Source organism: Beta vulgaris, chromosome 3 (assembly GCF_026745355.1).
Source record: "Beta vulgaris subsp. vulgaris cultivar EL10 chromosome 3, EL10.2, whole genome shotgun sequence".
Taxonomy (NCBI): domain Eukaryota; kingdom Viridiplantae; phylum Streptophyta; class Magnoliopsida; order Caryophyllales; family Amaranthaceae; genus Beta; species Beta vulgaris.
In genome coordinates this window covers 48,240,169-48,253,364 of record NC_079204.1, presented here as the reverse complement: position 1 = coordinate 48,253,364, position 13,196 = coordinate 48,240,169, and the positions used below count along the sequence as shown (strand labels likewise).

At 37.0% G+C, this 13,196-nt stretch overlaps 2 protein-coding genes across 2 annotated transcripts; one reads left to right on the top strand and one right to left on the bottom strand.

Moving 5' to 3' along the window:
• Positions 1 to 1,131: 1,131 nt before the first annotated feature.
• On the top strand, positions 1,132 to 6,244 carry LOC104889219 (CDK5RAP3-like protein). The gene is made up of 10 exons (XM_010674390.4): positions 1,132 to 1,287; positions 1,387 to 1,521; positions 2,585 to 2,679; positions 2,767 to 2,861; positions 2,960 to 3,095; positions 3,186 to 3,338; positions 3,493 to 4,044; positions 4,187 to 4,395; positions 4,658 to 4,790; positions 5,933 to 6,244. The coding sequence occupies exons 1-10, from the start codon at positions 1,227 to 1,229 to the stop codon at positions 6,041 to 6,043; spliced, it is 1,680 nt and encodes a 559-aa protein (XP_010672692.1). The 5' UTR covers positions 1,132 to 1,226; the 3' UTR covers positions 6,044 to 6,244.
• A 133-nt stretch (positions 6,245 to 6,377) lies between these two features.
• LOC104889218 (protein STRUBBELIG-RECEPTOR FAMILY 2) lies at positions 6,378 to 11,607 on the bottom strand. The gene is made up of 16 exons (XM_010674389.4): positions 11,174 to 11,607; positions 10,402 to 10,534; positions 10,217 to 10,288; positions 10,066 to 10,131; positions 9,910 to 9,981; positions 9,752 to 9,823; positions 9,484 to 9,555; positions 9,290 to 9,355; positions 9,145 to 9,210; positions 8,733 to 9,061; positions 8,334 to 8,572; positions 7,979 to 8,244; positions 7,718 to 7,862; positions 7,390 to 7,529; positions 7,132 to 7,288; positions 6,378 to 6,876 (listed from the first exon to the last, which is right to left on the bottom strand). The coding sequence occupies exons 1-16, from the start codon at positions 11,262 to 11,264 to the stop codon at positions 6,709 to 6,711; spliced, it is 2,154 nt and encodes a 717-aa protein (XP_010672691.1). The 5' UTR covers positions 11,265 to 11,607; the 3' UTR covers positions 6,378 to 6,708.
• Between the last annotated feature and the right edge of the window lie 1,589 nt (positions 11,608 to 13,196).

The window sequence follows — 13,196 nt, the reverse complement described above, 5'->3', positions numbered from 1 at the left end:
TTTTAGAATCAAAACCGCACAAAACGCACCCCCGCCCGATCGGGTCGGGCAACCCACGCCCGATTGGCCACTTAAAACCTTCTCATTACTCGTCCCGGGCCCGACCGGGCGAAGACACGCCCGAGTCGTAATACGGTGTCTTGCCCGATCGGACGAAGCGGCCCGATGCCATCAGGCAATGCACAAATACGCTGCGCTGGAATTCGTTGCGCGCCCGATCGGGCTTCCTCGCCCGACTCGATCGGGCGAAACGTAAATCAGTCATAACTTTCTCGATTCTCAGCGGAATTGGGCATAGCTAAGTGTTGCAATATTGTTGGTAGTTTTTACGTGAACTCTCTAAGATTATGTTTGACAGTATTAGTTGAAATAGAGCTGAAATTGAAAAGATCGCTTAAAGTCTAAAACTGATAAGTTTTTTTTTTGAAAGAAAAGGGATTTCATTAATATTTCGCCAAACGGCACTTACAAGTCATTTCTGAAAAACATAAAATTCTAATAGAAATACATATCACCCTAGGAATGTAAACATCGCAGATTTGACTTAATTTTGCCTTAATAAAAATCTTCATCTGAAGCAATGCAATCTGTGAGTTCGCTCTGGTTCGGCATACGATCTGCAGATGCGGAAATTTTGGGATGAACGTACTCCAATAGTCTTCCATAATTTTACAGAAGTTGTGAAACCCTCATTCTTCATGTTGAGTCTCGAACTTCAACCAATGAGAATAATTTCTCATACCTAAAAACAAAAGAACCATACTCACAACTCCCATAGGGGAGAAGGACATTTCCAAAACAGAAACTAAAAACCCCATAAAAGGGTTTTAGAAAATCTCACAAAGAGATACTAATTTATCGAACAAAACAAGCAAATGAACTACAAACTGAAAATAAAAGGGAAAAAGGGGCTTACCATGGATGAAAACATCCATGACAGCCCCTTAATTGATGAAGAAGGGGTAAGGGAGGCTAGGGTTTTAGAGAGAGAAAAGGAGGGGGGAGGCTAACAATGGTTTCTTATAATCCCTGTAAACAAGTGTCTAAAACTGATAAGTTGATAGCTGAAATTCATAAGTTAGTAGTTAAAATTGATAAATCACCTTATAACAATTATATAAAGACGATAGTCTGTAAAAACTCAGTAGTCCACGGAACTTACCCGTTGTATAGAATTTCTCACCTGAAAACACACACACACTCTCTCTCTCTCTCCAAAACCTCAAATGCAAACTCAAGAAGACATTCAAAATCTTCCGATTGACATCGCATTCTCCCGTCTAGGAGGTTGGTTAATTTATCTACTTCAAAATTTCATTCAGCATTCGATTGAATTTCGTTGATTTTAGTGCTTGATCTCACCTTTGATTTTTCTGGAAATTGAAGAATGGCTGGTGGATCGGAAGAGAATTCCTGCAGATTGGAGAAAACGATTAACTGCAATCAAACCTAAAATTTCATCGGCCTTTTCATCGCTTCCACAGGATGTTGATCCTTACTTCCTTACTCTCGATTCTGAAGGTTTAACAATCAATTGAATTTTGTTGTTAATATTACTGATTTACTCTCATCAATCTTAATTCTTAGTATTTGTAATCAATATTGACTGATTGTTTCTCAACTATTTGGTGTCTTTTTTGGACGGTCGATGATTATTTGCTTTGAAGACTGTTAATTTATCAAATTCTTATGATTAATTTTACTGAATTTTCTCATTCCAAACTATTGGACATACGGCGAAATTACCAGAATATTTTTTGAAGTTAATTTTGGTTTCTTACTCTACTTGACCTTTTATAACCTGTGCATATGAGAAATTTCTGATACCGAAATGTTGACAAATTTTTGTTCGGAACAATTACTTGTTGTATATTGGATCATAAATTTCGATATTGAATTATAAATCTTGTATATAGAATCATAAAAGTTGTGTACAGAAATCAGGTGTCATTATCCTATATTAGTTGTATAAGATGGTGAATGTTTATATGCAACATTTGTTATTAGATATACAACATGTGTACATGTTCAGAACAGAGATTGTTCAACGTTTTGGAATGAGGCACAACTCCATAGACATATAGAGCTTTAACTTGACTTTTTTTAACTAATGAAAAAACAAGTATTTTCTACCAGCCTTTTTCTAAAAGACAAGAAATGATTTTTTTTTTTTTTTTGTGTGTTGGGGATATATCTGCAGAGATGGTGAAGGATGAGGGTTCATTTTGTGTTACTTATATGATGAGCTTATTATACATATGTAAAATGGTATTTTTGGTTTTTTCTTACTATAAGAAGATTTTTAATGTTTACTGCGATTGTGCAGTTTTTTTAATTTTGTTTTTGAGTTATGAATTTGGGGAACAATTTTAGAATGCTCTGGGATTCAAGTACATTAGTTAACTGACATACACTATTAAAAGTTCCTGAACCTATTACGTTTTAGTGGAAGCTTATTCACTTAAGCTGAAATTCAGTCGTCAGTAAACATAGAAAGTTATGTATTCACTTATTCTTTGTCTTGGGGAGATTACACCTTGTCCTACTAGTTTTGTGTGTGACATTGCCTTCTCTTTAACATCAGGAATTGATTACTTGGAAGCAAAAAAAATATATGAACTTCTTTTGCGGGCCACTCCAGAAAGCCGGAACATATTTGGTAGGCTTTCAGGTGCTGCTGTAAGTCCTTGTATTCTCTCCTCTGTTGCTCAGCAATATGCTCACCTGAAGTCATACTTCTTAATAATTGTTGTGGTTTGATGACAGGGGGTATGGGAAGCTATCGTGCAGGCATTTGAGAAGGACCATATATTCCTTGGGGAGGCTGCTCAAACAATGGCCCAGAATGTGAATTATGAGATGTAAGCTCAAATTCTGATTTCTTCGTCACTATGAGAGACGTTTTGGTTTTTCGGTTTGTTTAGCTTGGCTGGTGATTGATTTTCGTCTCGATTTGAAGCCCTTACCTAAAAAAGCAGGTCCAGAAGACACAGCAACAGCTTGCGGAGCTTGATCGAAAGGAAGCTGACATTAAAAGAAGTGCAGCTTTATCAGCAGCGAAGTATGCAGAAGCTTGTCAAGAACTAGGATTACAGGTGCGGTTGTGTGTTTTAATGCTGGGCTGTATTACTGAACTTCATCTCTCATTGTGATTCTGAACAAAGAGAAATTTCATTCTTTTTTAGGGGAATAATGTCAGGTTGGAACTCTTAGAGAGTGCTACAGATTCTCTTCCAAGTACATTCCGTAGTATTATGGAAGTCGTAAAGGGTGAATCTGTTGCACAAGCTATTGAGTACTACTCCAGTTTTGTTACGGATCTTCATACTGATAAGGATGTAAGCTGACTCTTTTCATATCATATTTCCCGATTTATTTTGCTTGTTAGTGATTAGTGACTGGAGTTGTTATATTATGCTTTTTAAGAAGGATAGGTTTTTATGATGACAATGATCCCTGCTGCTTATTTTGAGTCATTTTTGTATTTTGCAGCGTGCATCTGTTACTGTGGTGCCAAATCTAAGAAATATTATTGACAACCCTCCTCCACTTAGTGTCTCTGTGGGATCTGATTTTGTTGACACCACAAATGCAGTGTCCAACCTTGATGAACATATTGATACATGTGGAACCATGAATAGTGGGGCAGATGGCATCGATTGGGATATTACCTTGGAAAGTTCTCAGATTGACTGGGATATCGGTACTATTGAAGAGACTGATGATGCTGCTAATGGACTTGGTCCTTATGAGATTATAAATGCTAATGATGTTCTACAAGATTCTTTAGCAAACGAGAATGAGAAGTCCGACCAGGCTGCATTATGTGGTGGAGAGTCCATTGAAGTTGAGGTTTCAGAACTATCTTGGGATGTTAGTGTTGAGAATCCTCAACTGGAAATGAAAGAAGATTCTGGTACACATATTGCGAAAGAAGCTCCAACATCTGCTCCAAATGCTTCAGCTGATGCTCATGTTTCAGGAGATAGAAGTCCGCTTTTGGAGACGGAGTACAGGAACAAAATTCTTGATGATCTCTTTGAGGTAATTCTTTGTTTTAGTTTTGCATGCAAGCACCTTGTCTCACTCCTACATTTGATTTGTAATCTGGTGAATGTAAAGGGATGGATGATATACGACTGATGTAAGGTGCTTCTTTTGTGTTGTAATTGTATCTTGTCATCAGATTAAGGCATTTTTAAATCAGCGACTGATGGAGCTGAGAAATGAAGAGACTTTGTCCTTGCAACATCAAGTTCAAGCAGTTGGTCCATTTGTGCTGCAGCAGTACTCTTCTGATAACATCCAGAAAATGCTCTCTGACATTTCTTCGGCCATATCCTTGCTAACAAACAAAAAAGCAAGAGACTTGATCATGATTTTGAATTCAAGAAGGTGCTTACAGTTTTGCAGTGTTTTTGTACATAACCCCTTCGTTTACCAGTAAACGGAAAGAATGTATTTCTTCAGATTTCCATTCTGATGACATCATAGTCCGCTTAGCTTTCAGCTGTTTCCGACTTTTGAGCCTTCTGCTTTTCTGCTATGCTGATTCTTCATATAATTGGAAGATCTGTGTGATGTACAGTTTATCAAAGATTTATGTTTATTGGTTAGGAGTTCGGAGATGGAGTTTAACTTCTTTCATTTTTTACAGGTTCTTAGATAGACTGGTTAGAACCTTGGAGGAAAAGAAGCATCATGAAGTAAAGTTGAAAGATGGATTGAAGGACTTGTCTGCAAAACGTATGGAGCTGCAGAATTCGCTGTCTTCGTCTTGGCCAAAGCAAGTGAGTACTGTCTGTTTCTGCTGTCATGCTTCAATTGTTAGATTCGAGAGCCATTAGTAGTCTGGAGAGGATGTTATGCTGTGGTGCAGGACAATAATCTGCATATTATGAATGATAAGTGCTTGGTTGATCAAGAAACCCAATATGGTCGTGTTTTCAGAAGTTAAAGGTAGCTTGGTGAGATTGTGTACTGAGTTGATTAATGGTGTTGAAATGTTAATAGTCTACTTGACTTTGTAGCTGAGGGGAGAAATAAGTGTGTTCATTGTCAAATTCTTTGTAATCTAGGTTATCCCACGTTAAAGTTGGTACATCTTTCTGAAATTTTCCCATTCACTTTTTGGAATTCCCCGTAACATCTTCCTTGCCTGAAAATGTGATTGTTCTTGAAGGGAGGGATCATCTTTCACAAGTATTAGAGGCAAAAGCTATGTTTATGTATGTATATGCCTATTGGACAAGATAATTTAATGAAAGTTGAGGCCCATTCTTAGGAGAAGACACTAAAAGGAGAGTGTTCCCATGTAAGAGGGCCTTCTCATGGATGAAGACAATCTCCCTATTGAACCTTGGATTAAGAGAGAACAACTCAAATAGGAGGCAGGAAAGGAAGAAGTTGTGCTTCCTTCTGTTGTAAGTTGCAACAGAAGAAGATGATGGGGGAGATTCCAAGTTTTTCATTTGAGGATCGTGAACTATTATTGCCGTTGATGGGATTTTGAGCTGTTTGCTTGCAATTGTGTCCTTTCTTATGCGGTCCTGCCTAATCTCTTTATCACTTGCAAATTCATCTCTGGCAGCTTCAAGGTGCAAGTGGCGCACTGCAGTAGTGTCCTAATTGTTAATCTTGTGGAAGAGTCAGGGATGGACACAAATAAATGATAATTATAGTTAAGATGTTTTTGGTAGTAAATTCTTTTATTGACAGTTGGTGTTATTCCACTTCTAGAACACACCTCTGAAATGGAAGTCTTCATAGACTTCTACTAAAGCTGGCTGAGTGTCAGAAATTAGATTTACTTCACTCCCTGTTGTTTTGTGCTTGCGCATGGATCATATCTGCATATTTCTAAATTAACCTACTGTGATGAGCCCTGAATCTGCGTATGACAAAATCTAATGATATGCTCGATTATTTGCAGGAAGTAGCAGTCAGTAAAACAAGGGAGCTTAAGAAACTATGTGAAATCACTCTTTCATCCATGTTCAATGGAAGACCCGTCAACATTATTGGAGAAATCAATACCCTGTAACTTGTCAAGTAGTGGCGCAGCAGTATGATCTTTGTAGCTTTTCCACCAGTGTTAGGATTAGGATGTAATAGGAACTAGGCTGGTACCGACTGAGGTTGGATATAGAAACTTCTTGATTTTTTATTACTCACTTTTGTAATATACACTTAATGTAATGAGCTTCAAGTTTTGATCAATTTCTGAAATTTCCATATGGATTAATTTCTTTCTCTGCTCATCACTAATTGCTTTGAAGTGTAAATTCAAATTGAGTCTTCAATTTCTGCTGGAGGAAATTGCGAGAGAACAGCAGTCACAACTCATCATATGAAAATTAAAGCATGAAGAATTGACATAACCATAAACAGAATATCTGATTCATGTAAATTAATTCAGGCTCCATGATCAGTTACTTAGTACTCTGTTTTTACTCCATTCTCAGGTACTTGTAGACTATAAAAACTCCGCAAAAGCTGAATGAGATTTTGATCACTGTGGAGAACAAACTTGTCCAAAGAATTAGACAGTTACAAGAAACTTAAGAAATATTGTTGGTTTTTACTACAGTATGGTGGAGTCCTAGCCTACTTGGTCCATACAGAAAGACTTATATGTTTAAGCAAGTAGCTTTGTGCATCTTATTTTTAAGCAGACTGGCGAGTTCTAAATTTCCCAGTCTGGCCACGTCAGATAGGCATGAAATTTGTCTCAGGAGAGTTCAGAAAACGAGTATTAGTCGACCGGAATGATTTTTCAAAGGCATCCAGTTCAATACTATCTGTCCCGGGCTTTGGCATGATTCTCGTCAGAGCTTCAGCAACCTCTAACATTCGAGGCCGGAATTCTTTCTCTGGCTGTAACAGTTGCATGAGAAAACATTAGGGACAGAGGAATTATATTGGGTAGTCTCAGTGAACACATAAGACAAGCATGTGGAACTTCATATAAGCTAGAATATCATCTTAGATGTGTTGCAAAGTGAATACTAGAGAGGGGAGCTTTTCCAAGTTTAAAATTCAAACTAAAACATCTATGGAATGTAAAGGTAATGAAGTTAAAATACAAACAGATTTCAGCACGACTCAACGTTGTTTTGAATAAGCCAATACCTGCACGCATAAGGATATGATATCAGCACATCGAGAGAGGGCCTTTGCAGTGAATGATCTTCTTAGAATAGGATCAACCATGTCCTCAAGAGAGCCGTAATCATGAAGCCTACTTGAAGCCCATTTTATCAGACATTGCTCTTGTATTGGTCGAGAACTGAAGCAGGAAAACAGGAAATATATATATTTTTTTTTTCAGCAGATGCAAGAAAAATCCAGCAGCAAGATGATGAATAATATAGCAAACAATTACAACACCTATCAAATGGTCTTCTTCCGGTTAAAAGTTCAAGAAGCAAGACACCAAAGGCGTATACATCAGTCTTTATGTTCTCTGTTCCTGTTTGCCCATAGTCTTGCGCAATGTAGCCACAGTCAGTAATAGCCATCTCAGAAGCCTGTTATCACAATAATAAAAAAGATAAGCTAGTTGCTGAATTATTATATTGTACAAAACACATGCCGGAGACAAATTATTTGATGAACCATTATGATGTACACTCTTGTAACTTGTAATGTCTACATCAACTTCTTTAGCATGGGTATACGGATTGCTAGTGCATATGCATGCAAAAGTAGCATTTACCTTGACTTTGACACTATTGCTAGAGAGAGGCCTCAGTACAGAAAGTCCGCTGTCACATACTCTAGGCTTAAGCTTGTCATCTAGCAATATGTTGGCGGCTTTCAGATTGCAGTGTGCAACGGGGGGCGACAAGGAATGCATATATCTGAGAATGAATAAGACTTATCTAGTCAAATAAAGGGAGCAGATGCCAGAAAGATCCCAACATGTTCTTTTCCCATAATTAAGGAATTCGCACTTCATATCACAAGGAATACTTACTCGAGGGCTTGTGCTACACCAAGAGCTATATGGATACGGAGGTCCCAGGTGAGAGGTAAATAGTTTTTACAATGCAGAGCTTTGTCAAGTGTCAGATCTTTCACATGCTCATATACAAGGAAATGCTGTCCTTGCTCTACACAGTAGCCTACAAGACGTATAATATTGGGGTGTTGCAAGCGGGATGTGCAACGTACAACATCCATAAACTGTTCCTCTTCATGAAGAGACAGTGATACCATGTTTATGTTTTTTACAACTAAAATCTGGAAACCAAAAGCACAAATATTTTAGTCAGAATATCATGAGACGTGCACATAATTGGAGAACATCATAATAGTATTGGAGGATGTACCTGCTCATCAGGAAACTCTGCTTTGTAAACAGAACCAAGTGATCCCTCTCCAAGAAAGTTCTCTTCACTAAAGTTGTTTGTAGCAAACTGGAGTTCAGCTATCCTATAAAGCTTTGCATTTGGGGGCTCTTGGAATTTTGTTGACACACGAACAGCAGGTATAGTTCTGGGAAAGACCATAGGTGCAGTTTTGACAGCTGAAATCTGCGGGATTTCATCATATCTCCCAGGAGATTGATCTGATATGGAATAAGCAAATTGACATGTATTGCAATAGAAGATAGGAATAAGCATACCACTCATATCAGTGCTTCTATCATCCTAACAAGAAAGATAGAGTAAATAATAGAAGGAAATTAGACATATAATAGAAATTCATATGCTAGATTAAATAATCACCTCCAGTTGAGCTAACTGGAAAGGAGCACATAGACCTACTGCTACTATTTAAGCTTTCATGCTGAGGAACATGATTTCGCTTAATGTGAACAGTAATAGCAAGTGCCAGAAGAGTTATGACCAAGGCTGTTCCACCAACTCCTAATGCTATTATTCCTAAAGTCTTCCTCTTTTTCTTGTGGTGTTGCATTTCCCGAGAAGGATCATTCTCTATGGCATTTGACTCAGCGATTGGGGGACTACTAATATTCTGCTCGTTTGGGACCTTGTCAAAAGGGAAATTCCATGGTGAGTAAGCACCCACTTTATTGAAATTATTGCCTCCAATCCTGATTAAACAAGAAACAGCAAAATGATAAGTGATATCAGGTGTGCAAATTGAGACTATAGAGTAAATGGGGATTCCTCTCACCATAAATTCGGAATAGTCTGAAAATGTTGCGGGATTATGCCACTGAAATGGTTGTCTTGGATGTTCCTGACAGGACAAAGAATAATATGGATATCTTATAGCAGTAAATCATAAGCGAAGAATGCATTTGAAAAATATAACTTACAGGTCAGTCAGTTCTAGGTCAGCCAGGTATACCACTGAACCAGTGAGCTCATTGTTTTGCAGATATCTGCATGAAACTCTTATTAGTATATCTTCAAATTCAAAACAAAAAAAAAGTCAATATGGAAGTAAAGGATCTCAAACATGTTTGGTTCTAGACATGTTAGCTCTCATCTCTGAAGATTTTGAACTTACAAGTTGGTAAGATTTCTCAGAGATGCAAACGAGCTTGGTAGATCTCCGCTAAATTTGTTATATGATAGATCCCTGTAGCAGTAAATCAATATGAGACAAAGAAGGTAACAAATACACAATATCGGCATTAATAAAATTTGTGCACACAAGAATTAGCTTTTGGTGCATATGCCACTCTAGGATTTTTGAAAGCATGCAGGATTTTGTTTCTAGCCATATTTTACATTGTAACCTATTCTAAAATGAATGTGAGGTTGAAGCAACTTACATCTCCTTCAAGTTTTCAAGACCTTCAAATACACTTCCAATGGGCCCAGATAACAAGTTGTGGCTAAGATTCCTACCAAAGAAAGAAATTCAGGTAACTTCTTCGGGAAAAAGACAAGCAAGCAAGCACACTAGAAACTAGAGAAGCAAGCAACTCACAGATGTCTCAATCTTCTCAAGTAAGAAACGGAATGTGGAATGCTCAGTAAAAACTTGTTCGATGACAGATTCCTGCATAACATAATAAAGGGCTTGAGGATTCATGGACGTTAAATAGGAATAACCAATACAAGCAGTAAAATACAGCAGCCTTACAAGTGGGTCGCATTAGGTGGCAGGCCATTTGGGATTTCACCTCCGATTTTATTTGAGCCAATATCCCTAATATTGCAAAGGGGAAGTCAGAAACAAATGCATGCTTTTGATGCCATTGATGTTGGCTGACAAACATGAAGATCCCACTTACAAGTTTTTCAAGCTATGAAGATTGAATAGCTGATTACCCAGAAAACCTTCGAGTTCTAGTCCATGAAGTTTGCTTCATCATAAAAATAAAAATTAAAAAAGGAGCACCAGAACAGTGAAATTGACGCAAAATTCAGCTAATTTGCAGTAGAAGAGTACAACTAGAGGGAATTAAGGCAGATGTACATATGAATGACGGATGAACCAGAGCATTCAACTCCAGTCCAAGATTGCTCGCATGGGTCTCCACCTACAGCCTTCCACCCCTTCAGCTGCTTTGGCCTATTTAGGGCATTGTACATGTCTTGTAATGCTAAAACTGCATTCAGTTAAAAGCTGGGTGGGATATTCAATTTACACGACATTTAAGTTAAACTTTTGTACACTACTGAACTCAGAAAGTGATCTACTACCCTAAAACTGCAACAGAAATACAGTATACTTATGCAGTTCCTCATTAATTTAAATCTGCTAATAACTTATTTTTTTCAAGTCTTCCAAAACAACCTCAGTACCATCTGTTTATTGGATACATTTCAGAGCAAAATTTCAGAACATTACATGCTTTACATAGCAACTCAAGCCTAGATTGCTATACTCAGACCGAACATTCAGTGTTAATATTGTTCGAACTTCGAACGATGAACATCACATCATTTACATGCTGCATAGGGTAAGACTCAATGTCTTCATATGATTGTATCAGAACACAATGCAATTTTTTTATTTTCTGAATTACTTTACTCCTACCATACTATGAGAAATTTATTAACATCTTCAGCGATTTTGTCTCAGAAAACATTATGTTAATCTAAAACTGAAATACATATATATGTATGCATACTCCAATCAATAATCTGAAATACAGAAAGCCTCGCAAATATGTAAATAATCATGAAGTACTTGAACTGAAAAACTAAAGGAATAATAGGAAACCACAGCGAAAGAGAGAGAGTACCGTCGAGATGATCCGTAGTAGCTTCGCAAGAAAGAATCACATAGGCGATAACCAGGAAACAAAAACTAAAACGACGCAGCAATAACTCCATTTTGAGTTTCAATATAATCCAAAGAAACGAAGTTCTGCAACTCACTTGAGCAAAAATTCAGAAACAGAGCTCAGATTGAGAATCACAATCAATAATCAGATAACAAAGGATCAAATGAAATAGCAACAATCTCGAATTTCACAAGAATTCAAAGAAACGAAGATAAATTGAAGTATCGTGAATCAATTAAGCAAACATTCAAAAACAGAGGTGAAACTAAGAATTACAAACTTCAAATTTCGTAAAGCAACTAAGCGAAAAAAATTCAAAAGCAGAGGTGAAATTGAGAATCACAAATGCACAATCAGTAACCAGATAGTTTAACAATGCGAAAAACACTCAAACAAAACAGAAAAAATTAGATTTCTAATTTTACAATGAAGATAAGATGAAATTTCGTAAAGAAATAACGCGAAAAATTCAAAAACAGAGGTGAAACTGAGAATCACAAATTCAGAGCAGATGATTGTAGCGATAAGAATACCTGAAGAAGAAGTAATTAATAGTAGTTTATCAATGGTAGAATCAACATGATAGTAAGGTAAGAACAGAGTGCCGTTAACAAGAAGAGCATGAAAAAACCAAAGAAAATGAATGGCATAACAATGGAGTTAGGGTTTTGATTTGAAGTTTTAGTTCTTGATTCTTGATTAGAGAGGAAAGAAGAGAGAGAAAGTAGGAGGTGTGGTGCCACTGTGTCTGTGTTAGTATGAAAGTTTGTTAGGAGTGCTTTCTTAGCAGGAGGAGAGAGAGAGATGGGGGGAATCTAGCAGCTGAAACCGTTTTTAAAGTCGGGTTAAAATCAGCTTGAAACGACGACGTCAGTAAGCATATCTTACTAAAGAGTGGTAAAAGACTTTTTAATTATTATTATTATTATTAGTATTATTGTGGAGAGCAAAATGAGCGATTAACTTTAAAGACATAAATTACAGTCACCAAAGTTAATAGACTTTGAAGAAAGAACACAAATCCATATAGATACCCTCAACACCAATATTAGTTTGTGAAGCGAGTAAATGTACTTTTTAATTTTTCACGTGCATATAAGAGAATACGTCAAAAAAGAGATGATCTTACATATATCTTCATAAAACACAAACACAAGAGTAATGCCACTTTGATTGGATTGGTTGCTCGAATCATATGCATTTCGTCATTTTCGAATATCAATTTTTGGGGTATTAGTCTGCATCGCAGCATCAGACCTTACTAGGATGCAACAACTTTAACCAGTGTAAACAACTCGCTAAACACTTAGTTGCTGGACTCAAGCCACCAACAAGTCATCAACTTACCAGCTTTGTCCCTTATCACCACTCCATGCCCACATTAATCCCTTTTTATCATGTGAGCATCAATATTAACAACATTGTTGGGGAGGAGAGTCAAGAGTTCATATACAGACGATGGATAAGCTTTCAGTAGAAAAATGGACACTCAACAATTACATTAAAAGTTGCAACTCAATTCCCATAAAATCTTCCTACACTAATCTGTGTAACTCTAGAGTAGCCTCGTGAATGATGATGGTCTCGCAACTTCGGTTCCACACCTTTACTAGCTAATCAATTTACTGCAAAGTTGTCTTCTCCATAACAACGCATAATAGACACTTTCCAATCATATTTCACAAATAACTTCCTGCAAAAATTTATAATGTGATTGCACATTCTCTATCATCTTATGTATCATTTTTCATTATTTGCACACAAGCCAAATGATCTTGTCAAATTAGCAATTTAATTATTTGGCGACGCTCACGTCTCGCGCAAGGTGTAAAACGTTAGAGATAACGTGTAAAATATATACATTTTTGGAAAGGATAAATCCCTTCAAATGCAAGTTTGTGAAACAATTTTGTAGGAAGAGGGATAATACACTTTATTAATCATTCAAAGTTCAAACTCTATTTACCGAACAATTAGGTAG